The 26613-nt window shown below is 42.6% G+C and overlaps 3 protein-coding genes across 8 annotated transcripts in view; 1 reads left to right on the plus strand and 2 right to left on the minus strand.

Annotated features, from left to right (window-relative positions):
- Positions 1-1264: 1264 nt before the first annotated feature.
- LOC115173991 (vacuolar protein sorting-associated protein 28 homolog) lies at positions 1265-15347 on the minus strand. Of its 2 annotated transcripts, none has more exons than XM_029732562.1 (10): positions 15270-15347; positions 14702-14769; positions 14399-14427; positions 14246-14283; positions 14061-14150; positions 4639-4744; positions 4332-4433; positions 3622-3675; positions 3235-3326; positions 1265-2994 (listed from the first exon to the last, which is right to left on the minus strand). In XM_029732562.1, the coding sequence occupies exons 2-10, from the start codon at positions 14739-14741 to the stop codon at positions 2874-2876; spliced, it is 672 nt and encodes a 223-aa protein (XP_029588422.1). In that variant the 5' UTR covers positions 14742-14769; positions 15270-15347; the 3' UTR covers positions 1265-2873. The 2 variants fall into 2 exon arrangements, with proteins under 2 accessions (XP_029588422.1, XP_029588421.1); XM_029732561.1 differs by lacking the exon at positions 15270-15347 and adding an exon at positions 15130-15239 and having other exon boundaries at positions 2856-2994.
- aunip (aurora kinase A and ninein interacting protein) lies at positions 15300-17635 on the plus strand. Of its 4 annotated transcripts, none has more exons than XM_029732554.1 (4): positions 15300-15584; positions 15661-15847; positions 16043-16199; positions 16355-17635. In XM_029732554.1, exons 1-4 carry the CDS (start codon positions 15502-15504, stop codon positions 17371-17373), a joined length of 1446 nt encoding a protein of 481 aa, XP_029588414.1. In that variant the 5' UTR covers positions 15300-15501; the 3' UTR covers positions 17374-17635. The 4 variants fall into 4 exon arrangements, with proteins under 4 accessions (XP_029588414.1, XP_029588415.1, XP_029588417.1 ...); XM_029732555.1 differs by having other exon boundaries at positions 15301-15584; positions 15682-15847; XM_029732557.1 differs by having other exon boundaries at positions 15302-15584; positions 15682-15847; positions 16327-17635.
- Positions 17636-17679: 44 nt separating this feature from the next.
- Positions 17680-26613, minus strand: part of LOC115173990 (adenylyl cyclase-associated protein 2) — a 68684-nt gene continuing 59750 nt past the window's right edge. For both annotated transcript variants that reach the window (XM_029732559.1, XM_029732558.1), the window contains exons 8-13: positions 21877-22057; positions 21250-21425; positions 20849-20972; positions 20562-20644; positions 20145-20285; positions 17680-19903 (exon numbers count right to left, since the gene is read on the minus strand). In XM_029732559.1, coding sequence (XP_029588419.1) covers positions 19820-19903; positions 20145-20285; positions 20562-20644; positions 20849-20972; positions 21250-21425; positions 21877-22057 — 789 coding nt within the window. In that variant the 3' untranslated portion in view covers positions 17680-19819. The remainder of the gene's footprint in view (positions 19904-20144; positions 20286-20561; positions 20645-20848; positions 20973-21249; positions 21426-21876; positions 22058-26613) is intronic.

Here is a 26613-nt window from a genome sequence, read left to right on the forward strand (position 1 = left end):
GAAGAGGGTGAGCTTGAGTCGGTTAAAAATGGCAGAAAAAAAGGATATGGTTTGTTAAAGAAGAATGGTAGAAAGTGTAAAACAGAGTGAGCTGAAGACAGAAGGAGAAATGGATGCGAATGAGGTTGAAGTATTAGAGGTGGTAGGTGTGGTGAAGTTCTCGGAGCCCGAGGCTTGCACCGAGGGTCAGCATAAAGATGAGTCTGTGACAGGAGTGAAGCTTTTGGAAAAAATGGACCCTTGCCTTTTGGCTGATCCATTTGTGGTTTCACGGTGGGTGAAAACAGAGTTGGGGGCTGTGGAATCATTGGTGAGGGTAACCAAAAGTGGTCTTGTGATAATTTGTGTTTCTGCTGGTCAGAGGGAGAAGGTGCTCTGCGTTAAACGAATGGGGACAAGAAATGTGAAAGGAGTGTTTACTGGGGTAGCAGTAAATGTAAAAGTTGACCAACTGAAGGGGAAGATTCCAGGTGTTTGATGCAACACAGACAGTGTGGCGTGAGTGGTGAAACAGAAGTCATTGTCTGTTCTTTTGAGTTTTGATGTTGAGTCGTTGCCCGACAAATTGATTTTAGGATATATAAGTTATCCTGTACAAGCTTTTGTGCCAAATGCATCACATTGTTACAGGTGTCAAGCTTATGGGCATGTGGCAGCAGTGTGTTGGAGGGAGGTTCCTATGTGTGAGAAGTGTGCAAAGGGCATGAGACAAAGGAGTGTGTAACATTGAGGAAAGTAGTGGTATGTGTTAATCGTAGGGGTGCCCATGTGGCTGGGGATCAGAAATGTCCCATGCAAGAGAGCCAGGTTGAGGTTTCAGGGTTACAGTAGTGCAGAAGTTGTCATACGCTGAGGCAGTGAAGACAGTAGAGGAAGATGGGTCAAGGGGGAGAGATTCTGAGAGGAGTGGTGTGAGTAGTAGATCTGTACCAGTACAGAGGGATAGGTCAACAAGTGATATGTTTCAGTGAGATTGGATTTTTAGCATTTATAGCAATGGTTATCAACTGTACTGCAGGGATGGAATGTAAGTCGCAGAAAATTGAGGTTGTGGTGGCAGCTGCAGAGGTATTTGAGTGTGCGAGACATCAGAAGAGTGTTAAGTGGTAGTCCCATTATTTCAGGTTGTTGGCCTGAGGTAGGACTAAATAGATTTAAATAGTGGAGTAGGGTGGTGTTATTTTTTGTGAGTGTTGTGTTAGATGGTAGGGTATTTTTTATTTTTCAAGCAAAGTATAAGGGAGTTGTACTCCAGTCTAGTAGGTGGCAGTAATGCAACATTTATTGATGCCAACCACTGTTAAACCTCAACGAAGAAGACGCACCCAAGCTGTTGTGAGGCCAGAACACTCGGATCAACCCTACTCCTTGGCCAGAGCATCCAGTGTGTGCTCTTAACGCCCCGAGTGCGTAACGCTCTGAATTTACAAAAACTGACAATCTAACAACGTTCTGAATTTTTACAAATGCCCAGAGCACACTCTAAGCGCTCTCTGGTACTCCAGAGTGAATTTACAAACGCACCCAGTGTACCAAGCAAAATGTGCAATGAATGACCTTAGAATTCAGACATATATCTAAACATGATAACAGGCAGACACCAAAGTTGGAGGTAGATGTTTTTAAATATTATTTCTAAAAAGTGTTACATGCTTTTTAAAATTCAAAACTGCATTATTTACAATGGTAATTGTTAATAAATATGCTCTCCCTAATTTTCATTGAGGGGTGAAACACCATTTAGTCAGCATCCCAAAAGGAGGAGGAAATTCTATGAATCCACCCATCTCCATTGCCCACCTAATGTGGCCAAATCCTCACATCTAAACAAAAACTGAATTAAGAATGTTAACTGAAGTATAGTACTATAATATAAAATGTACTCAAATCAAATGAGAAACAAAATCATAGATAAACACATTTCATTCACTAGAGTGTTTCAACATGATCATCAATAAGGGTGCATTACAGGTTGGCCGTAACTATTTTAAGGCCCACCTGTCCATCAACTGTTTCAACTTGAGTTAAATGAACATCCATTGCCAGGAATAACCTGTACACAAATTATTGGAGTGCCTCAGAGTGCAGATGAGGAACAGCAACACTGTATTTCACATAAATTTAGCAGTTCATTTTCCATCTCAAAATGTTATTTCCATCCCATTATCAAAGTTTTGGCTGACCAAACTTCTTAAACACACCCCAGGTCACTTTTTTACATGTTGTATTTCAAATATCTTGTCTTCATATAAAGTGACTTTTAAAGGGTACAGACTCACACCGGGCCTTGTGTTGGTATGACAACACCAGACGTCAACACAGTCCTATGTACTGTAGATGCTAGAACAGGCTGATACCACATTGACTCGGTATCAGTACCCCCTGTATATAGTCTCATTATTATTTTACTGTGTTACTTAAAAAAAAAAAAAAATTTAACTTTAGTTTATTTAGTAAATATTTTCTTAAAACTGCATTGTTGGTTAAGGGCTTGTAAGTAAACATTTTTACGGTAAGGTCTACACCTGGTGTCTTCGGAGCATGTGACAAATCAAATTTAATTTGATATGAGTAGTCTTAACACAGTGCCCCATCACTCAGGCTAGAGAACTACAACTCAACTAGGCATCTCACTGAACAGGAGGAACCCACTTGGTTCACAGCACTGGACGCAGCCAAGAGTCTAGGTCAGAGTTCAAAGGATAAGACAGACAAGTACTGTACCAGAGATGGAGGAAGAAAGATATTATTCCACTGAATAGTACAGACCACAAACAGAGGAGATTGACCTCTGAGACGCGTAGCGAGAGAGGAGAGGAAGGGATAGTACAATGATATAAGAAAGGTGACAACAGTCCTGGATGATGGGTAGATTAGGATGAGTGTAAGAAGCGGTTGAAGGCGTTGTAGGCTGACTCCAGGTCAAACAGCATCTGGCGAACCTGGGAGTCGTCCAGCTCATCAGAGGCTGACATGCTGCTGAGAGTGGTCAACCTAAAGAGGAAAACACGCAACTTTTTACCTTCGGAATTACTATACTATTTTAGTGTTACACCTACTGTCATGGTTAGACAATACGGGCCAGTTTCCCCAGACACAGATTAAGCCTAGTCATATATTAAAAAGCATGGTCAATGAGGATTCTCCGTTGAAAGTGCTTCTTAGTCCAAGACTAGGCTCAACCTGTGTCTGGGAAACCAGCCCTAAATGTGTGTAAGTGAGGTATATCTTTACCAGAGGGTGACTTTGTCCTTGGCCTCATTGTCTGGGGGCATGTTGCTCATTCTGTTCATGGTCTCCATCAGCTCTCTCAGGTCTGGTTGGATCTGATCAATTCAAACCACCCCATCAGTCAATGAAACATAGAAACAATACCGGACCCTAACCACTTTACCTGACAGGTTATATGGCTGCGTTTACACAGGCAGCCCAATTCTGATCTTTTGTCCAATTATTCATCTTCTGACCAATCACATCAGATGTTTTGCTAAAAAAATGAGCAAAAGAACAGAATTGTCCTATGTAGCCTAAAAATAGGGACTGAGGCTTTCCAAGCCCTAATTACTTTAGAGGTGATATGTTGATGTTCATTGTCACTTGACCTCAGTTTGATCTATTTACCTCATCCATCGCCCGGATTTCCAGACGTAGCTTGTCCATCACCGTGATAAAGAGCTGGGGATAAGAGAGGAGAAACAGAGACAAAGGACAATAATGTGTAAGCTTAACTGATGATTTCACTGTCTGTCAGAAACCTGAAATTTACTGCAGAACAAATCACACACTTTCAAAATGTGTGGTCTGACAAGGTAAAAATCAGTCATTCTGCCCCTGAGCAAGGCAGTTAACCCAATGTTCATTGGGCGCCGATGACGTGTATGTCGATTAAGGCAACCCCCCGCACCTCTCTGATTCAGAGGGGTTGGGTTAAATGTGTAAAACATTTCAGTTTAATGCATTCAGTTGTACAACTGACTAGGTATCCCCCCTTTCCTTTCCTTTCCTACCAGTCTGATCTTATAAAAGAGTTTGAATTTGTGTGTTATATCTATCCTATGCTGTTCCTCTCTGTTCAGCGGCCCTGCTGGATCTTGGCAGGATTGATGTGGGATGCAATTTGCTGTGGCACTTAAGGGGGCACCAACAGTGTTCTGGGATGAGCCAGAACATGCGAAAAATTAAGAAAAAGACTTCATGCCAGAACAGAACGCACTTTATTATTAAATCGATATTGGACCGCAAATGCTTCAATGTTGGCAAAAAAATGTCAGTGATCCCAGCGTCTGAAATCCCTTAGTGTTTAATGTCATGAGCATGGCGAAGAGACCTACCGATACGATATCAGCAATGCAGCGATTCAGGTTGCCCTTGTCATCCTTGATGGTGATTGGTCGATCCTCCTTGATTCTCTCCATAGCTAGCGGGCAGTCAAGCTGATATACAAGAGAAGGGAGAGGAGAACAATATGAAATACAAACCAATGTACTCATATTCAGATATTGTTCTAGAGTTCAGCAGCCAGCAGATGGCTAAAGCACATACACATCTGCGATCAGCCACTTTACCTTACAGTGAGTGGATTCCATTAACTGCAAAAGCTGCACTCCACTCAAAGCAGTGTGACTGATATAAACTCACTCTGTACTTCCTGCAGAAGTCATCGATAGAACCCACGTCAGATCCCTGGACCTGTTTGAAAGCAGCCTTGTACTGCACCAGTAGCCTGGAGCAAGCAGCCGTGTACCTGATGGAAACACACAGTAATGGATCTCATTCTCTAATGTTGAAGCAACCTCATACAGTACTTTCAGAAAGTATTCATATGCCTTGACTTTTTCCACATTTTGTTGTGTTGCAGCCTGAATTTAAAATATAATTTGTGTCACTGGCCTACACACAATACCCCATAATGTCAAAGTGGAATTGTTTTTAGACATTTGTACAAATTAAAACCTGAAAAGCTGAAATGTCGAGTCATTCCCTTTGTTATGGCAAGCCCAAATAAGTTCAGGAGTATAAATGTGCCTCTTAAGGATCCACCCCTTTTTTCAATTTTCACCTAAAATGACATACCCAAATCTAACTGCCTGTAGCTCAGGACCTTTTAATTTATTTATTTTATTTCACCTTTATTTAACCAGGTAGGCAAGTTAAGAACAAGTTCTCATTTACAATTACGACCTGGCCAAGATAAAGCAAGCAGTTTGACACATACAACAACAGAGTTACACATGGAGTAAAACAAACATACAGTCAATAATATAGTAGAAAAATAAGTCTATATACAAAGTGAGCAAATGAGGTGAGATATGGGAGGTAAAGGCAAAAAAGTCCATGGTGGCGAAGTAAATACAATATAGCAAGTAAAACACTGGAATGGTAGATTTGCAGTGGAAGAAAGTGTAAAGTAGAAATAGAAATAATGGGGTGCAAAGGAGCAAAATAAATAAATACAGTAGGGGAAGAGGTTGTTTTTTGGGCTAAATTATAGATGGGCTATGTACAGGTGCAGTGATCTGTGAGCTGCTCTGACAGCTGGTGCTTAAAGCTAGTGAGGGAGATATGTGTTTCCAGTTTTAGAGATTTTTGTAGTTCGTTCCAGTCATTGGCAGCAGAGAATTGGAAGGAGAGGCAGCCGAAGGAGAAATTGGCTTTGGGGGTGACCAGAGAGATATACCTGCTGGAGCACGTGCTACAGGTGGGTGCTGCTATGGTGACCAGCGAGCTGAGATAAGGGGGAACTTTACTTAGCAGGGTCTTGTAGATGACCTGGAGCCAGTGGGTTTGGCGACGAGTATGAAGCGAGGGCCAGCCAACGAGAGCATACAGGTCGCAGTGGTGGGTAGTATATGGGGCTTTGGTGACAAAAAGGATGGCACTGTGATAGACTGCATCCAGTTTATTGAGTTGGGTATTGGAGGCTATTTTGTAAATGACATCGCCGAAGTCGAGGATTGGTAGGATGGTCAGTTTTACAAGGGTATGTTTGGCAGCATGAGTGAAGGATGCTTTGTTGTGAAATAGGAAGCCAATTCTAGATTTAACTTTGGATTGGAGATGTTTGATGTGAGTCTGGAAGGAGAGTTAACAGTCTAACCAGACACCTAGGTATTTGTAGTTGTCCACATATTCTAAGTCAGAACCGTCCAGAGTAGTGATGCTGGACGGGCGGGCAGGTGCAGGCAGCGATCGGTTGAAGAGCATGCATTTAGTTTTATTTGTATTAAGAGCAGTTGGAGGCCCTGGAAGGAGAGTTGTATGGCATTTGCTCGTCTGGAGGGTAGTTAACACAGTGTCCAAAGAAGGGCCAGAAGTATACAGAATGGTGTCGTCTGCGTAGAGGTGGATCAGAGACTCACCAGCAGCAAGAGCGACATCATTGATGTATACAGAGAAAAGAGTCGGCCCAAGAATTGAACCCTGTGGCACCCCCATAGACAATGCCAGAGGCCCGGACAACAGGCCCTCCGATTTGACACACTGAACTCTATTGGAGAAGTAGTTGGTGAACCAGGCGAGGCAATCATTTGAGAAACCAAGGCTATTGAGTCTGCCGATGAGGATGTGGTGATTGACAGAGTTGAAAGCCTTGGCCAGGTCAATGAATACGGCAGCACAGTATTGTTTCTTATCGATGGTGGTTAAGATATCGTTTAGGACTGTGAGCGTGGCTGAGGTGCACCCATGACTAGCTCTGAAACCAGATTGCATAGCAGAGAAGGTGCGGTGGGATCCCAAATGGTCGGTAATCTGTTTGTTGACTTGGCTTTCGAAGACTTTAGAAAGGCAGGGTAGGATAGATATAGGTCTGTAGCAGTTTGGGTCAAGAGTGTCCCCCCCTTGATGACCGCAGCTGCTTTCCAATCTTTGGGAATCTCAGACGACACGAAAGAGAGGTTGAACAGGCTAGTAATAGGGGTTGCAACAATTTCGGCAGATAATTTTAGAAAGAAAGGGTCCAGATTGTCTAGCCCGGCTGATTTGTAGGGGTCCAGATTTTGCAGCTTTTTCAGAACATCAGCTGACTGGATTTGGGAGAAGGAGAAATGGGGAAGGCTTGGGCGAGTTGCTGTGGGGGGTGCAGTGCTGTTGACCGGAGTAGGGGTAGCCAGGTGGAAAGCATGGCCAGCAGTAGAAAAATGCTTATTGAAATTCTCAATTATAGTGGATTTATCGGTGGTGACAGAGTTTCCTATCCTCAGTGCAGTGGGCAGCTGGGAGAAGGTGCTCTTATTCTCCAAGGACTTTACAGTGTCCCAGAACTTTTTTGAGTTTGTGTTGCAGGAAGCAAATTTCTGCTTGAAAAAGCTAGCCTTGGCTTTTCTAACTGCCTGTGTATATTGGTTTCTAACTTCTAACTTCCTTCTCTAACTTCCCTGTTGCATATCACGGGGGCTGTTCGATGCTAATGCAGAACGCCACAGGATGTTTTTGTGTTGGTTAAGTGCAGTCAGGTCTGGAGAGAACCAAGGGCTATATCTGTTCCTGATTCTACATTTCTTGAATGGGGCATGCTTGTTTAAGATGGTGAGGAAGGCATTCAAAAAAAATAACCAGGCATCCTCTACTGAAGGGATGAGGTCAATATCCTTCCAGGATACCCAGGCCAGGTCAATTAGAAAGGCCTGCTCGCTGAAGTGCTTCAGGGAGCGTTTGTCAGTGATGAGTGGAGGTCGTTTGACCGCTGACCCATTACGGATGCAGGCAATGAGGCAGTGATCGCTGAGATCTTGAAGCAAGGATATGCATATTCTGATACCATTTGAAAGGAAACACTTTTTGTTTGTGGAAATGTGAAATTAATGTAGGAAAATATAACACAGATCTGGTAAAAGATAATACGAAAGAGAAAAAAAAAAGTTTTTGTACCATCATCTTTGAAATGCAAGAGAAAGGCCATAATGTATTATTCCAGCCCAGACGCAATTTAGATTTGGCCACTAGATGGCAGCAGTGTATGTGCAAAGTTTTACACTGATCCAATGAACCATTGCATATCTGTTCAAAATGTATCAAGACTGCCCAAATTAGCCTAATTGGTTTATTAATACATTTCCAAGTTCATAATTGTGAACTCTCCTCAAACAATATCATGGTATTATTTCACTGTAAAAGCTACTGTAAATTGGACAGTGCAGTTAGATTAACAAGAATGTAAGCTTTCTGCCCATATCAGATATGTCCATGTCCTGGGATTTTTTGTTTGTTACTTAAAACCTCATGCTAATCACATTAGCCTACCTTAGCTCAGCTGTCCCGCAGGGGGGGGACAACAACGCTCTCGTAGAGGTTAACAAGTCACAAAAAAGTTTCATGGACTCACTGTGTGCAATAATACTGCAAAAATCACTGAAGCTGGAGACTCATATCTCCCTCACTAACTTTAAGCACCAGCTGTCAGAGCAGCTCACAGATCACTGCACCTGTACATAGCCCATCTGTAAATAGCCCATGCAACTACCTCATCCCCATACTGTTATTTATTTTATTCATTTCGCTCCTTTGCACCCCAGTATCTCTACTTGCACATTAATCTTCTGCATATCTATCACTCCAGTGTTAAAATTGCTATATTGTAATTATTTAGCCACTATGGCCTATTCATTGCCTTACCTCCCTTATCCTACCTCATTTGCACACACTGTATATAGACTTTTTCTATTGTGTTATTGACTGTATGTTTGTTTATTCTATGTGTAACTCTGTGTTGTTGTTTGTGATACACTGCTTTGCTTTATCTTGGCCAGGTCGCAGTTGTAAATGAGAACTTGTTCTCAACTAGCTTACCTGGTTACATTTTTTAAATGGTATTTAACGTGATTTTTGAATGACTACCTAATGTCTGCACCCCACACATACAATTATCTGTTAGGTCCCTCAGTTGAGCAGTGCATTTGAAGCACAGATTGAATCACAAAAATCAGGGAGGTTTCCCCAATTCCTTGCAAAGCGAGATAAAAAAAAATATTTAAAAAAGCAGACATTGAATATCCCTTTGAGCATGGTAAAGTTATTAATTATACTTTGGATGGTGTATTAATTCACTCAGTCACTACAAAGACACAGGCGTGCTTCCTAACTCAGTTGCTGGAGAGGAAGGAAACCACTCAGGGATTTCACCATGAGGCCAATGGTGACTTTAAAAAATGTACAGTTTAATAGCTGTGATGGGAGAAAACTGAGGATGGATCAACAACATTCTAGTTACTCCCCAACACTAACCTAAATGACAGAGTGAAAAGAAGGAAGCCTGTACAGAATAAGGAAGCCTGTACAGAATAAAAATATTCCAAAACATGCATCCCGTTTGCAATAAGGCAGTAAATTAAAACTGCTTAAATGTGGCAAATCTACTTTATGTCTTGAATAGAAAGTGTTATGTTTGGGGCAAATCCAACACATGACTGAGTATCAACTCTTCATATCTCAAGCATGGTGGTGGCTGCATCATGTTATGGGTATGCTTATCATTGGCAAGGACTAGCGAGATTTTTAGGATAAAAATAAACATAATAGATCTAATTACAGGCAAAAGCCTAGAGGAAACCCTGGATCAGTCTGCTTTCCAACAGACACTGGGACACAAATTAATTAAAACACTGGGACACAAATTAATTAAAACACAAGGCCAAATATACACTGGAGATGCTTACCAAGACGACAGTAAATGTTCCTGAGTGGCCGAGTTACAGTTTTGACTTAAGACTTGAAAATGGCTGTCTAGCAATGATCAACAGCCAACTTGACAGAGTTTAACTAATAATGAGCAAATATTGTACAATCCAGGTGTGCAAAGCTCTTAGAGACTTATCCAGAAAGACTCTAATCACTGCCAACGGTGATTCTAACATGTGTTGATTGACTCAAGGGGTTGAATATTTAAGTAATCAAGAAATATTTGTATTTTTCATAACTTCTAACATTTGTAAAAAATGTTTCTTCGACTTTGACAGAGTATTCTATGTAGAGCGTTGACCAAAAATGATAATTAAATCCATTTGAATCCCACCTTGTCACACAACTAATTCTGAAAAAAGTCAAGCCGTGTGAAAGATTTCTGAAGGCACAAGTACCATTTTTTTCAACATGTTTTTTTCAAAAGGATAGATTTGGAGTTACATAAACTTGGATTTTCAGCAGGTACATATGCAGGATGCTACCCTCCACAGCATGGCCTTTGCTCCAGATCAAAACCTACAACCTAATTCTGACCAAAATTAACCAGAGAGATTACTGCTTCCAAGGTATTATTTTCCCAAGCTATACGGAGGGTGCTCTAGCCAACAAACAGCAGAGACCTGAGGACACCATTCCAACCTGGAACTGAGCCAGATTCAATTAGCACTAAGGTGTGAAGTAAAAGGCCTTTGGCCCAACAAGTGTCAGGGGTCTTTGAAGCTCCTCTGAAGCCCCCTCCTGCTGTTCAAAGACCATTCACTGGCATTTTCTACAAGAAATCTGCCTCCAGAAATAAAAGCTTCTCCCAAGTGGGTGTGACACCTACTCCCATTGCCTGCTGCTTGGATTCCACCTGGTGATCTGTTCACTGTCTGCCCTGGCCTGTCTCCCCCTGTCTGGTACAGGTACCTCCACCACACTCAACCCTCTCTGTTCACTGTCTGCCCTGGCCTGTCTCCCCCTGTCTGGTACAGGTACCTCCACCACACTCACCCCTCTCTCCCGAGCTTTCGCTTGCCTCCAACACACACGCACTGTTGGGGCGAGTGACTCTGAACTGACAATGGCTAGCCCCAAGTCAATATTTGAGTTTTTTCTTGTGCATTTTGCCTCATGATTCCTGCATAGTTTGTTGACTACAAACTGTCTTTACCCAACCGTGGGACAGGCTGTTTGTTCCCACACTCGGGACTTTGACTCTCTATTGGTGACACAGACTTTTGGCCTCCCATCCTATTCCAACCACCTCTCACCGGCCTTGTATTCATGTTATCTGATGAAATTGCTGTACAATATTGCCACCTGATGCACATTCAGACGTCATAAATCAGCACTGCAAAGCTCTCCTTGTACTATGCCATGCCTTGATTACTGTTGATGATATCTGGAAATGTGCATGTACCCTGGCCCATCTACTGTTGCTAGCACCAATCCTGACTTGTGCTCTGATATCTGCCTCACTGATTTCTGCTCTCGTAAAAGCCTGGGTTTTCTGCACGTTAACACTAGAAGCTTATTACCTAAAATGGATCAATTGAAAGTGTGGGTTCACAGCTCCAATCCAGATGTGTTGGTCATTACTGAGACGTGGTTAAGAAAGAGTGTTTAGAATACTGATGTTAACCTTTCTCAGCAAGACAGATCTTCCAAAGGTGGAGGAGTGGCAATCTTTACCAAGGATCACCATCAGTGCTCGGTTGTCTCCACCAAGTCTGTCCCCAAACAATTTGATTTGCTGGTTTTAAGCATTAAACATTCAAATAGCTCTTTGTTGTCTGTTGCTGGGCGCTATTGTCCTCCATCAGCACCGGCCTGTACCCTACCTGCCTTAAGCTCTCTCCTGGCCCCTTACACTAAGTCTGAATTTGTCCTGCTAGGTGACCTAAATTGGGACATGCTTAAACCACCTTACCAAGTCCTAAAGCAATGGAATTCTCTAAATCTTTCTCAGATTATCACAAATCCCATAAGGTATGACTCCAAACACCCAGAAAAGGCTACTCTCCTCAATGTTATCCTCACAAATAATCCTGATAGGTATCAGTTGGTGTTTTCTGTAATGACCTTAGAGATCACTGTTTTACAGCCTGTGTTCGTAATGGCTGCTCAGTGAAACGACCTGTCCTGATTTGTCATAGACGCTTGTTAAAAAAACTTTAATGAGCAAGCCTTCCTTCATGAACTGGCCTCTGTAAAACGGTATAGAATCAGCTTGATCACCTCTGTCAAAGACGCTTGGACCTTCTTTTTTGATATTTTCAGTGGTATTGTTAAACACTTCCCCATAAAGAAAATGAGAATTAAAAACAGGTTCAGCCCCTGGTTCGGGGGGCTGAGCTCTTTAAATCACCACTTCATTAAGTCAGGATTCCTATTTGACTCAGCCATGCCTCCTTGCCCGTCCAACATTTTCTCCCACCCCTTCTAATGCGACTATCCCCGACGCTTCTCTCTCTTTTTCCCCTGCCCCGGAACAAAGTTTCTCCCTGCAGGCAGTCACTGAGTCTAAGGTGCTAAAGGAGGTCCTTAAACTTGACCCCAAAAAATATCTGGGTCAGATGGTTTAGACCCTTTTTTTTAAAGGTTGCTGCCCCTTTCATCGCCACGCCTGTCTCTCCTTTCTGGGGAGTTTCCCATTGCTTGGAAGGGAAATGCTATTTTTATTGACTTGGCCAAAGCTTTTGATACGGCAGACCATTCCATTCTTGTGGGAGTATTGGTGTCTGCGGGGTCTTTGGTCTGGTTTGCTAACTACCTCTCTCAAAGAGTGCAGTGTATAAAGTCAGAAAATCTGCTGTTTCAGCCACTGCCTGTCAAGGCTCGATCCTAGGCCCCACGCTCTCCTCAATTTACATCAACAACATAGCTCAGGCAGTAGGAAGCTCTCTCATCCATTTATATGCAGAGAATATAGTCTTATACTCAGCTGGCCCCTGCCCGGATATTGTGTTAAATGCTCTACAACAATGCTTTCTAAGTGTCCAAAAAGCTTTCTCTGCCGTTAACCTTGTTCTGAACACCTCCAAAACAAAGGTCATGTCACGGGGCTTCCAAGTGGCGCAGTGGTCTAAGACACTGCATCTCAGTGCTAGACGCATCACTACAGACAACCTGGTTCGAATCCAGAATGTATCACAACCGGCCGGGATTGGGAGTCCCATAGGGCGGCACACAATTGGCCCAGCATCGTCCGAGTTTGGCTGGTGTAGGCTGTCATTGTAAATAAGAATTTGTTCTTAAATTGACTTGCCTAGTTAAATAAAGGTTAAAAAAAACTATTTAAAAAAAGAAATGTGGGTTGGTAAAAAGAATGCCCCTCTCCCCACATGTGTGATTCCTACCTCTGATGGTTTAGAGCTTGAGGTAGTCACAAGTACTTGGTAGTATGTAGTACTCTCTCAGCACATATCAAAGCTGCAGGCTGCCAAACCCTGATTCAGATGACCATGCTAGATTACGGAGACATAGATTGGCAGGTAAGGGTGCTCTCGAGCGGCTAAATGTTCTTTACCATTTGGCCATCAGATTTGCCACCAATGCTCCTTGTAGGACACATCACTGCACTCTATACTCCTCTGGAAACTGGTCATCTCTATATACCCGTCACAAGACCCACTGGTTGATGCTTATTTATCAAACCCTCTTAGTCCTCACTCCCCCCATCTAAGATATCAACTGCAGCCCTCATCCTCCACATACAACACCCGTTCTGCCAGTCGCATTCTGTTAAAGGTCCCCAAAGCACACACATCCCTGGGTCTCTCCTCTTTTCAGTTCGCTGCAGCTAGCGACTGGAACAAGCTGCAACAAACACTCAAACTGGATTGTTTTATCTCAATCTCTTCATTCAAAAACTCAATCATGGACACTCTTACTGACAGTTGTGGCTGCTTTGTGCGATGTATTGTTGTCTCTACCTTCTTGACTTTTGTGCTGCTGACTGTGCCCAATAATGTTTGTACCATGTTTGTGCTGCTACCATGTTGTGTTGCTAACATGTTGTTGTTATGTTGTGTTGCTACCATGTTGTTGTTATGTTGTGTTGCTACCATGCTGTGTTGTCATGTGTTGCTGCATTGCTATGTTGTTGTCTTAGGTCTTTCTTTATGTAGTGTTTTGTTTCTTGTTGTCATGTGTGTTTTGTCCTATATTTATATTGTATTTATTTTTTTAATCCCAGGCCCCCGTCCCCGCAGGAGGCCTTTTGCCTTTTGGTAGGTTGTCATTGTAAATAAGAATTTGTTCTAAACTCACATGCCTAGTTAAATAAAGGTTAAATAAAATAAAATAAAATGTGGGGATACTTGAGGACCAGGGTTGGGAAACACTGGTCTATGACACACGTGCACACACACACAACCAGTCAGAGTATATAAACTCACTCATTAGGAGTCACACAGTCTTTGATGTAAGCTTTCTCCAGGGCCTGAAGGGTCTTCACCACAGCAAACAGCTCTGCCATGTTGTCAAACCTTGATAAATACAAGCACAACGCTCAATGTTAACATCTCACCTACATGGTTTGTGAATAGCGTTTATCATGAATCTACAGTCAATGTTCACTTACTTCTCTCTCTCTCTGGCATTCTTGTACAATTTTACTTCCTAAAAAACAAACTGCATTATTTCGGATTTTTAAAAAGCTGGTAACATTGCAGGAAACTCAAAGCTCCACCAAATATGCCATTCAATTATGTAAACCCTACAAAACCCCACTTACCTCATACAATTCCGGTTTATTGACAGGAGCTATAATGAAGAGAAGTATAAAGGCATAACAGCGATGCTTTATAAGAAGACCACATCTCTTTGATGATCACGTCTATAAGATGTCTCTAAAAAAGCCTGGGTCTTCTTACTTTCTTGTATTCTTCTTATTTCCATTTCTCATGTGTTTTTGGTTCTACCTTATGTTCTTTTTAGTGCTTCATTGATATTGATTATTGCATTGTTGGGTTGGAGTTGCAAGAAAGGCCTTTCACTGTACTTGAGCACATTTGTGACTGTCTCAGGTAAAACTTACCTCCTCCCATACCTCCTGCGACAGGTATTCCGTGAAACATGGTGACTGCTGCCGTTTCACAACTTTATCTATTAAAAGTAATACATGTTACAGATGCATTTCAAATACTTTAGCTATAACATCAAAGTTAATTAATTGACTGTAAACTGTAGCGATCTGTCACGTTAGTTAGCTAGCAAAGAGAGAATACAAGCAGGAAGTCCTCAATTGGCTAACAAGCACGCAATGTAGCTTATCTAGCTAGCTACACTTTGGTGAATTCACCAATCGTTTAGCCAATTACAAAGGTTGGTAAGGGCAATGATTAGATACATAGATGTCAACAACAACATTCAAAGATGACATTAGCTACTGTAGATGTTTTATGAAAAATAAGCTAGTTAGCTAGCTAGCATTTCCTTTGTGATTTATTTAACCAAAACAATCACCCATTTGGCACAATATATTGGCTGGATAAGGTAGGCCAGTTCCCAATACACTACTGTGACGTCGATTGAAATAATATATACATGTTATTCGACCAATACTTCAATAATAAATCAAAATGTTTTGTAAATATTTAACTCACCCCCTTGGCAAACTGAAGTGACGTCAGTATAAACACACCCCTCGCGGAACCAAAGGACCCACAGACGTTGCAAAACGTAAGGTGCCCTTCTGTGCCTCACTTAAAATAAGCCAAATTCCAAATAAGTGTTAAAATACAAAAAAAAAACAATTTAGAAACGTGTTACCACATGAGGAAATGTATATTTGAATTATATTTTCTACTGATACTTTTATAAAGTGAGTGGAGTTTCATGTGCAATATCTGGCAAGTGGAAGCCCAATTATTTTCTGGCGCGCGAGACTCAAAAAAGACACAACATAGCTTGGTTACAAGGTAAGACTGAAAATCCAATTAGATAGCTTGTATTTTAGCTCAATTGTGAAAAAGCTCTTACCTTGTTTCATGACAGTAATTATTTTGTCATCCAAAGCAACCGGGGGTTTCAATGCAAATCGAAGCAGGCTAATTTCCAAATATCATTCGCAAGCCTGTCCTACCTTACCATGAAGACCTCCAAAGCGCAATCTCAGGCTTCAACACAGGAGGAGTGTGGGGTTTGGCTGGACACTGTAGACCTCAAACAAAAGGCTAAACAGGTACTGTGCTTTGGAAAACGTCTGACTCATTGGTTCTGACCCAGCTGAGTTTGTTGTCATGGAAACAAGATAGTCCACTACTATGATTCTTTATCATAATATACTATATGTTTTCCTTACTCTGAACTTGTGGAGACAATGACTGAATACATTCCCTAATTGTCATTTTTAAAAACTGTTCATTTCTCATTCCAGAGAAGGCCATTGCGACCCATCTCGGAACAACTGAATCCTCTGGCCCGGTCTGGAGGCTACAGCTTAGCAGTGGCGCTGAATTTTACACAGACAAAAATCCAGATTCCTGTCAACAAACAGAGCTCTATATCCTCATTCTTTACCCCACAGCGCAAAGGTAAGCTCAGGTGCAGAGGAAATGCTGCTTCGGGATTAGGCTGTACTTCAACAAATGGAATCATGTCAGCAATTGTTATTTACAGTAAGTAATGTGTTGTTAGTGTAATATGCCAATAATGTTTTAGAGGCTCCCCATGTCACTCTCTTTTACAGTAGCCCAAAAGGCACCTGCGTCTCCAGAGCCAAGTACACCTTCCACCTCCACCAGATGTGCCTCAACTTCACTCAGGCGTGTTAACATTGGGAGCGGAACCAAACGGAAACGTGCAGCGGGTTTAGAGTCAGGGGAACAGAGTACAGGAGCTCAACCCACCACCCTACAGATGAGCCCGGAGGGAGAGAATGCTGCAGGCTGTAAGTGGGACAGGCAGAGCTTCAGGGAAAGAGCATATTGGGAGGTTTCCCATATGCCCCATCTTAACATGGACCATCAGTCTGAGGAGATGGAGGAACCAGACAAAAAGAGAAGGCTCTCTGTGGCTCTCTCTCCCCCAGTAGAGACTGATACTCATGAGGAGGAGTGCCGTCAGGACCAATGGAGTGCCTGTAGCAGCCCACAGTATAGTCAAGATCTAAGTGAGCCAGATTCTGAGGGGCAGTGTGTTCTGACACACCAGGAACTCCTTGTTGGAGTAAGACAGGCCAGTGACTCACGCACTGCTTTCCCGGAGAGCCTGCAGAGTGAGGGTGGATTCAGGGCTTGGCTGGGTGCCCAGGATAGAAGCTCCACCCAGAAAAGGGCTGTCCCTTCTCATTTGATATCACAGCAGCTAGAAGGGAAAGAGAATGACTTACCACGATCAATGTCTTCGCCATCCCCAAACAAGATGTCTCCTCCTCTCAGCCCTGTTTCCACTCACAGATGGACGAAACCACATCTTCCATCACCACAGATGCATGTTCTAGAACAGTCCATGAAACGTGTTCTAGAACAACCATTGAGAGAGTGTGAGGGAGACACTCTTGCCATGCTGTTCACACAGGACTCTGAGGGCTTCAGGGTGATTGCACACCGTGCTCTGGTATCAAGAAGCCCAATAAAGGACCAGACTAATGTATTAGCTAGTGGTAGAGACAGTATATTTGCTGCTGATAAAACCCTGCTTGAAGAGGAAGGAGAGGAGTTGCTCTTCACCCAAGACTCTCAGGGAAACATGGTTATCAAACACTGACAATGTATATTCATGTGTTTGAATGTATAATGGTGAAAACTAATGAAAGAAATTATGAACATTTTAGATGTTTTGTGTGTTGTAAATTGTATTGCAGGTTAAGGTTTCTAATGACTTATGTAATCACTTGTGTTTGAAAATCACTTATGGTCTTTACTTGAACACTTACAGTACCTGGATTGAAAATGTATTTGAGGAATCCAATTTCTGAACATTTCTCTTTTCCACCTTTATGGCACTGAATAAAATGTAACACAAATAAGAGATTCTCAAGTCCAAATGAATGTCAAGACATCACACAAGCACTAAAGTTTAGATTTTAATGTGAAAAACGATACATTTATGTACACTAAATTTACTGCTGGGTGTGAATAAAGACATGTGAAAAGCACTAACAGTGTATTAACCCCATCTAAATGCTGATGCATTTGTGTCCCAATACAAAATGCATTAAAGAAATGAAGATAATTTAAGGTTACAGTGGTGTATTCAGACTAACAGGTACGTATATTGACAATAGTTCAGTACACATTGAACATTATGAAAAACATTTCTCTATGTTGATTTATATCTAAGCATATTAAGGCTTATGCAGTGCTGGTGACAGATCAATCTACTGGTGGTGATGCTACAACCATATATTTGGGTTAAGAAATTTAACAAGAGATAAGCAAGATATATCTTAAACTAGTTATCAAATGCAAGTAAGTTCTCGCTATTGTTCTCCTTCACTTTTTTTAACTTCCATTTCACTTTGTCAATTAAGTCTGCTGTCAATGCAATATAGGCTAGTATATAAAAAACGTGTTCAAAAAAACAAAACACTCCATCCTAATTCAGTGCTACCCCAGCTAGCACAAAGTTCTGAGAACCATTTGTTTTTAAAGCTTGGCTGGAGTGTTGCCCTATGGTTATTTTGCATACAACCTTCTCACAACATTCTAGGAATGGAGCAGGATACCCAGCTAACACATCATTTTCTGAGAGCTGTTTCTGTGGTGGGAAATGTAGTACTTTCAGCCCCGTCCTGGTGGCGTAGTGGAATAATTCCATGGATAGAGAAGAGAAGATAATAGGTTTGAATTTCACTGACGCCATACCATAATAAAAAATAAAATTGTATGATTAATGCCTAAGCGAATACATTTTCATTTGTTCTATCTGTGCTTGGAGTTCAAAATAGTTAAACTAAGCTAGCAGTGTTATTAGAAGTCTTATTGAAACATGTTCTCAGAACGTTATTTAATTACCTTCAAATTACATTACCGTTCTCAGAACATTAATACAAACTTTCCAGGAAAACTTTCATCCTAAAAATGTAAGTTCCCAGAACAGGCAACATTTTTACTTCCGTTCACAGAATGTTTTAAAAAAAAATCAGTTCTACTGGTCAGGAAACTTATAGCTTCCTTCCCAGAAATGTGAAATCAAAAACATACGCTCCCACAACTTCCAAGGAACCAAATGTGCTAGCTGGGAGAACACTACCATGCAGTATAAACATGATACAACTGTTAACTGAACAGCTAGATGTGAATAGTTTAGTATTGTAGAGTATTAAAGCAAACCAAAACAGTGTATGCTTCAACATCTTGTAGAACATACTCTAGAACTCCTCTCAACTGACCATATAGTTTCAAACTGGCCGTTCAATTTTATCCGTGGAACATTCTCTTCATCCTACATATCATACAAATCAAAAGTCAACTCGACCTCATTCTTCAATACATTCTGCGTCTCAAATCAAGTCACCACAACAAAGCATAAAACAACAACATTACAATGCCAAGTAGTACGGAATCTGAAGGTTCTCTCCAATCAAAAGACACATCCATAATATATCCTAATACAAGGTTTGCCTTATCAGGGTAGCTTTTTCAGCTGTTAACTTGTAAAGAAGTAATTATGTTGTACACATAGCCTACTTGCATAAACACCTTTTTTGTTATGGCACACACAAGTAAGTTATGATGCCAGATACTTGTTTGAGAGACGTTACCTTATTTTGCATAAACAGATTTAACAGATTAACATAAAGGCTCCTCGCTATTCCTCATTTTAATGCAACTTTATTTGCCAAACACAGAAATTCTACACGAAGAAACCTGGCAAAAATACTGCTTGTTTAAATAGCAGGCTTACCATAACTCTGTGGATAGTACAGTAGTTTTGTGAAGGAGAGTGCTCTGCAACAAATAAGCTGAACAAACAGTTCAAGGACAATCTACCATTTCAAAGTGCAGAGGAAACAAAATGTAATCTTAATACATACAATCAGGCGTACAATCAACTGACCTACAGCACTACTGTGTGGTACAGGATCCCTTTTATTACTTGTGATAGCCAGCCTATAAGGGTTTGTGAAACCTCTGACGGAGAGGGAAAATAGATGAGGAATAAATGGGGGTAATAAGAGATAATCTCGATGAGGAGGAAATATCAGCAATCAGCCAGCGATCTCTGTGGGTTCTGTCACCAGTTTGGACCCGTCCCAAACGGTCTTGAACTGCTCAGGAACTGGGAACTCCCTCTGTTAAACAGACAATGTTAAAAACAAAACCACACTCAGACACACTCTCACTAAGTCTCATACTTACACTATCTCTCACAGACAGACAGACAGACAGACAGACAGACAGACAGACAGACAGACAGACAGACAGACAGACAGACAGACAGACAGACAGACAGACAGACAGACAGACAGACAGACAGACAGACAGACATGTTGGAAATGCAAGCCCTCAACACACCCTTTAACACACACTCACATAGTCGTCATCCTGTGGTACCAGGATGTTCATCTCGGAGCTCTTGGCGCTGACGATCTCACAGTCCAGAGCGTCCTTACTCAGGTAGACTTGGCATCCCTCTGTCTTGTTGATGGAGATGGTAGGAACTCTACCCATCACCTGGAGAAAAGTGGGGCAGATATTTCCATCTTATAATTAGTCTAGGGACAGTAATTTTTCCTGTCCATGTAACCTGAAAAGGAAAAAAAAGTAATGGCCCTAACTCAGAGGCACCTAACTCATGGCCCAACATAACATATAAAACTAAATGTGCCAGTACTATACATCTATGATCGGGTTATTGCAGGTACATTGAAGCTGAACTTTAGATGCAGAGAGGAAAGAGAACACATACTGTATGTTATTTGCTTGAACATGTATGAAATTTGAGCTGACCTGTAACTGAATGTCCTTTGAGTTGATTATTTCCACAATGCCAACAATGTTGTCAAACACCAGGCCAAGCTTCTTACAGTTATCTGTCAGAGGTGAACGTCATAGGAAAGCATGAAATAAGTGAGTGAGAGAGATACAGGAATGATCCTGTCAAAGATGACAAAGAAATTGTCCACTGTGTATGGCCACTCCTTCGTAAATGACGTTGCAGTATAAATGATCAAACCTTAATAACAGAAATACAGTATTATCAACTCAGAAGTAATACAACAAATGGCTGAACTCACCCACAATGATGGAGTTGATCTTTCCCTCTATCTGTAGAGTAGAATTGCTGCAGCAGAAGACATAGGCCACCTGTCTCAGCTCTGTCTCCTTGATAACCAGGTCATGAGCCTGGTCAAAGTACTCCTGTGGGGAGAAACAACAAACAAGACCTGTGAACGTCTGACCCCTCTCCGGTTTGACCATTCACCTTTGGATGACCTCATTGGGTTCAGCACCAGACATCACAATCGCCTCCGAAAGTGTACTGTCACACTAACAGCAGTCTTGGTCATTGAATATGTGATAAGCACCAAAACGTTCCTGACGCACTAGACATTCTTTAAGATCCTCTATGTCCTCAATTTTGATAATAGCAAAACTTAGAAGCCTGGCAGGCGAGGCAAGACACTAGGTAACATACCACCCTCCATTTCTTCCCCTCCAGCTCCAGCAGTGGGGGTCGTTTCTGGGGAGGCGCTAGGTTGGAGGAGCCGCCGGGGTTCCGGCTCTTGGATGGGGAGGCGTGATTCTCCTCTCCCTGGGAGCGAAGGGCGGGATTCTTATGGGTCATCTGGTCCTTTGAGACGTGCTTTAATGCTAGTGAACAGAGAGAGGATACTTCATTGTAATAAGATATTGTTTTAGTACAAAAATTTATAAAAAAATGCCCGATCAAAAAATCTAAATTTGAGAAACTTTGACCCTAACTGTTGTTTAATAAGCACAACATAGAAATATAATGACTATTTCTATGTCCTCACAACACAGCAACTCATCAATTCTCCCTCACTTTCTCCTTCTGTTTCTCCCCCTCCTTCTTCCTCATCTTCTCTCCTGTCTTGGCTACCTTTGGATCCCTGGTTCAGTTGGGCGAACAGGGCTGAGTGCTGGGCAGTGCTGCTTTCAGAACTCTGTAACTGTTGATTCAACCCACATCCTCCCTCTTCAACTCTCCCTCCCTTTCTTCTTCTGTTTCTACTTCTTTTCCCTCCCTCCCCTGCAGTTGGATCAGAGCTCTTCAACCCCTGGGTGACAGTGGCTTGGCTACCTTTAGTGATTGCTTCTCCTTGGTTCAGCTGGGCGAAGAGAGCCGAGTGCTGGGCCGTGGTGCTGTCGGCCTGTGGCAGTTCGCCTGTGAATACTGGTGGGGGTCCAGGGGGTGGGGTTGGTGGAAGGGGGCTGGGACCGCCAGGGGCAGGAGCGAACAGAGAGGGAGGAGCAATGGGACCCTGTGTTGAGAGATAGAGAGAGGCGTGTTACTCTCTGTGAATCAAGACAAGATTATGGTGAAGAAGTCTGGAACAGTCCCCCTCTGTCGAAGATGCTTGGACCTTCTTTTTTATATATTTTCAGTGGTATTGTTAGCAAACACGCCCCAATAAAGAAAATGAGAGCTAAAAACAGGTTCAGCCCCTGGTTCGACCGTGATCTTGCAGAGTTACTGCACCTCAAGAATTGCATTTGGCAAAACGCTCGGCACACGCATACTCAGGCTGACTGGCTCTCATTCAGGCAATGAGAAATAAGTGCACTCCGGCTATCCGGAAGTCCGAAGTTAGTTATTTTAAGGAGCATTTCTCTCTCTGTGGGTCTAACTCCAAGAAGTTCTGGAAAACTGTTAAAGACCTGGAGAATAAACCCTCCTCCTCACAGCTGCCCATGTCCCTTAATGTTGTTGATGTGGTTGTTACTGACAAGAAGCACATGGCTGAGCTCTTTAATCACCACTTCATTAAGTCAGGATTCCTATTTGACTCAGCCATGCCTCCTTGCCCGTCCAACATTTCCTCATCTCCCACCCCTTCTAATGACTATCCCCGATGCTTCTCCCTCTATTTCCCCTGCCCCGCTACAAAGTTTCTCCCTGCAGGCAGACACTGAGTCCGAGGTGCTAAAGGAGCTCCTGGGACTTGACCCCCAAAAAACATCTGGGTCAGATGGTTTAGACCCTTTCTTCTTTAAGGTTGCTGCCCCTATCAATGCCAAGCCTGTCTCTCTTTTCTGGGTAGTTTCCCATTGCTTGGAAGGCAGCCACGGTTCGTTCTTTATTTAAAGGGGAAAATCAAGCTGATCCTAACTGTTACAGACCTATTTCTATTTTGCCCTGTTTATCAAGTGTTGGAAGAACTTGTCAATAATTAACTGACTGGCTTTCTTGATGTCTATAGTATTCTCTCTGGTATGCAATCTGGTTTGGATGTGTATGCAATCTGGTTATGGATATGTCACTGCAACCTTAAAGGTCCTCAATGATGTCACCATTGCCCTTGATTCTAAGCAATATTGTGCTGCTATTTTTATTGACTTGGCCAAAGCTTTTGATATGGTCGACCATTCCATTCTTGTGGGCCAGCTAAGGAGTATTGGTGTCTCTGAGGGATCTTTGGCCTGGTTTGCTAACTACCTCTCTCAAAGAGTGCAGTGAATAAAGTCAGAAAATCTGCTGTTTCAGCCACTGCCTGTCAAGGCTCGATCCTAGGCCCCACACTCTTCTCAATTTACATTAACAACATAGCTCAGGCAGTAGGAAGCTCTCTCATCCATTTATATGCAGATGATACAGGTTTATACTCAGCTGGCCCCTCCCCGGATTTTGTGTTAAATGCTCTACAACAACGCTTTCAGTGTCCAACAAGCTTTCTCTACCCTTAACCTTGTTCTGAACACCTCCAAAACAAAGGTCATGTGGTGTGGTAAGAAGAATGTCCCTCTCCCCACAGGTGTGATTACTACCTCTGATGGTTTAGAGCCTGAGGTAGTCACCTCATACAAGTACTTGGTAGTATGTAGTACTAGACGGTACACTGTCCTTCTCTCAGCACATATCAAAGCTGCAGGCTAAAGTTAAATCTAGACTTGGTTTCCTCTATCGTAATTGCTCCTCTTTCACCTCAGCTGCCAAACTAACCCTGATTCAGATGACCATGCTAGATTACGGAGACATAATTTAGAGATTGGCAGGTAAGGATGCTCTCAAGCAGCTAGATGTTCTTTACCATTTGGCCATCAGATTTGCCACCAATGCTCCTTATAGGACACATCACTGCACTCTATACTCCTCTGGAAACTGGTCATCTCTATATACTCGTCACAAGACCCACTGGTTGATGCTTATTTATAAAACCCTTTTAGGCCTCACTCCCCCATCTGAGATACCTACTGCAGCCCTCATCCTCCACATACAACACCCGTTCTGCCAGTCACATTCTGTTAAAGGTCCCCAAAGCATGCACATCCCTGGGTCGCTCCTCTTTTCAGTTCGCTGCAGCTAGCGACTGGAACAAGCTGCAACAAACACTCAAACTGGACAGTTTTATCTCAATCATGAACACTCTTACTGACAGTTGTGGCTGCTTCGCGTTATGTATTGTTGTCTCTACCTTCTTGCCCTTTGTGCTGTTGTCTGTGCCCAATAATGTTCGTACCATGTTTTGTGCTGCTACCATGTTGTGTTGCTACCATGTTGTTGTCATGTTGTGTTGCGACCATGCTGTGTTGTCATGTGTTGCTGCCTTGCTATATTGTTGTCTTAGGTCTCTCTTTATGTAGTATTGTGTTGTCTCTCTTGTCGTGATGTGTGTACTTATACATTTTTTTATTTTTAATCCCAGCCCCGCAGGAGGCCTTTTGCATTTTGGTAGGCCATCATTGTAAATAAGAATTTGTTATTAACTGACTTACCTGGTTAAATAAAGGTTAAATAAAATAAAATACAGTTGTTGGCCAACAGGTGGAGTATAGGACAAATAGTTGAGGGTCTTCATATTCAACTGGTTTCTTGAAGCAGATGTGGCCAACGTCAAAGCTGGGTTAGAACAAACGCCTGCAAACACTGTCCCTCCAGCTCTCCAGGACCAGAGTGGTCCACCCTTGGCAAATAGGAACCTTAACTACCACTGTGTGCTGTTCTTGATGTTTATATATGCATATGGTGAAAAGTGGAGACCTAAGGCAGGGATTCAACCCGACTGTATGTTGTGACAATGCAGCTTTTAAAGGCAATGTTCCCGCATTCGCAAAGATCGCATTCATGGTAAACGCTGCATATGTGGGGTCAATCAGAAATGACCTTTAATGTCGAGCGTGCTATAACACGGATCTAAGGCAGATTGATTTGAATCCCGGCCTAAGTCCTGCTGCGACAGGGACTCTGGTCAACCTTTACTCTAAATGCATCTTTTCTCACTGAGAGCCTTACTTACCAAGCTAATGAGCAGATGAATGTAAAGCCCCATGCCCGCCAACTCCAGGAAAGACAGAGAGAGTCAGTCTGTCTGTCTGTCTGTGACTGCACAGCTGCCAAGGACAGTTACCCATGGTCCCCCTTCTACACTCAAACAAGCCACAGCAACTGTACAAACCCCCTCCCCCTCCCTCCCTCCACACACACACACACACGCATGCACACACACACACATGCATGCACACGCACGAACGCACACACACACACCACGCAAGTACCGCTGCAGCCAGTGTGAGACTGATGTACTGGTGATTGGTGTTGCAGTTGATTGGGGGTTTAGCAGTCTATGAGGTCCAGCTGACAGTACTCAACCTCTGACCTGTGACACGTGGTACATATCATTACAAAACAACACAGTTGTATTACTTATTAGTTTAGCAAATGCCCAATGATTAAAGCTGAGTGCAATGAAATTAAGGGCTGGATTCACTCCGTATCATTAAAGATCCGCATTAAAAAATGGAAAGGTCATTTCCGATTGAGCCGACATATGCAGCGTTTACCGCGAACGTGGGAACGCAGTCTCCACGAACATTGCCTTTACATTTGAATCGAGCTATAACGCAGATTTTCCGTGATACTTCTGGGATATGGACTGAATCCAGAGCTGTGTGTAGTTTGTGTGAATACACAACGTGTGTGTGTGTCTGCATGTGTGACAGTGTGTCCCTGCCCCTCTGAACAGAAGCAGACAGATTAGACGAGAGAAAAGCCCAGTTTAAAGTATGTTGTGGGGTGTGTTGGAGCAGGTGTGTAGGGCCTGAACTTCACAGGGCTTTGTTGCGGCTTTCTTTGGTGAAGAAAACCGCCATTCAAGTCCACCCTGAGGACCACCTGTCCACGCCACACACTCCTTAACTCACACGCACACAAATGCACACACAAAACCCTGACACCTAATGGCAGGAGGGACAGCTGACCCACAGCCACCGTACGCTGTCAAGTTTCCCTCCATACACACACTCTCGCATGTGCACACACACAGACACACACACACACCACACACACACACACACACACACACACCTTCAGTCCACCAAATTGTGTGAGTCTATATGCCTCAAAGGACCACACAGAGGATTCTGGCAGATCACTGAAATAGACAGTGGCCTTGAACTGAGTTCAACACTTTAAAGTTTAGAGAAATGTGAAGTTTAAGGAGTTTTACTTTCAGTTTTATTGTCACGTAAAAAGCTAAACAAATAAACGTATCACTTCCACTGGATGCAGGAATATGATTTCTGATTGGAAACCTACCAGAGAGAGAAAGGGAGAATGAGAAGGGGGGAAGGGAGAGGGAGAAGGTGGAAAGGGTGGAAGAGAGAAGGGTGGAAGCGAGAAGGGTGGAAGCGAGAAGGGTGGAAGAGAGAGAAGACAGACTATGTGCACACTGCCCACAAAATGAGGTGGAAACTAAAGTGCACTTCCTAACCTCCTGACAAATGTATGACCATATTAGAGACACATATTTCCCTCAGATTACACAGATCCACAAAGAATTCGAAAACAAACCCAATTTTGATGAACTCCCATATCTACTGG

This window comes from Salmo trutta, chromosome 34 (genome assembly GCF_901001165.1).
Source record: "Salmo trutta chromosome 34, fSalTru1.1, whole genome shotgun sequence".
Lineage (NCBI taxonomy): Eukaryota > Metazoa > Chordata > Actinopteri > Salmoniformes > Salmonidae > Salmo > Salmo trutta.

Bases quoted from the DNA above. Each gene is read 5' to 3' on its own strand.
- aunip (XM_029732554.1), top strand. From the start codon at position 15,502: ATGTGCAATATCTGGCAAGTGGAAGCCCAATTATTTTCTGGCGCGCGA. The intron at 15,585-15,660 runs GTAAGACTGAAA...GTTTCATGACAG, and splicing joins CAACATAGCTTGGTTACAAG to TAATTATTTTGTCATCCAAA. The intron at 15,848-16,042 runs GTACTGTGCTTT...TTCTCATTCCAG, and splicing joins TCAAACAAAAGGCTAAACAG to AGAAGGCCATTGCGACCCAT.
- LOC115173991 (XM_029732562.1), bottom strand. From the start codon at position 14,741: ATGTTTCACGGAATACCTGTCGCAGGAGGTATGGGAGGAG. The intron at 14,284-14,398 runs GTAAGTGGGGTT...TTTGTTTTTTAG, and splicing joins ATAAACCGGAATTGTATGAG to GAAGTAAAATTGTACAAGAA. The intron at 2,995-3,234 runs GTAAAGATATAC...TTTCCTCTTTAG, and splicing joins AAGGACAAAGTCACCCTCTG to GTTGACCACTCTCAGCAGCA.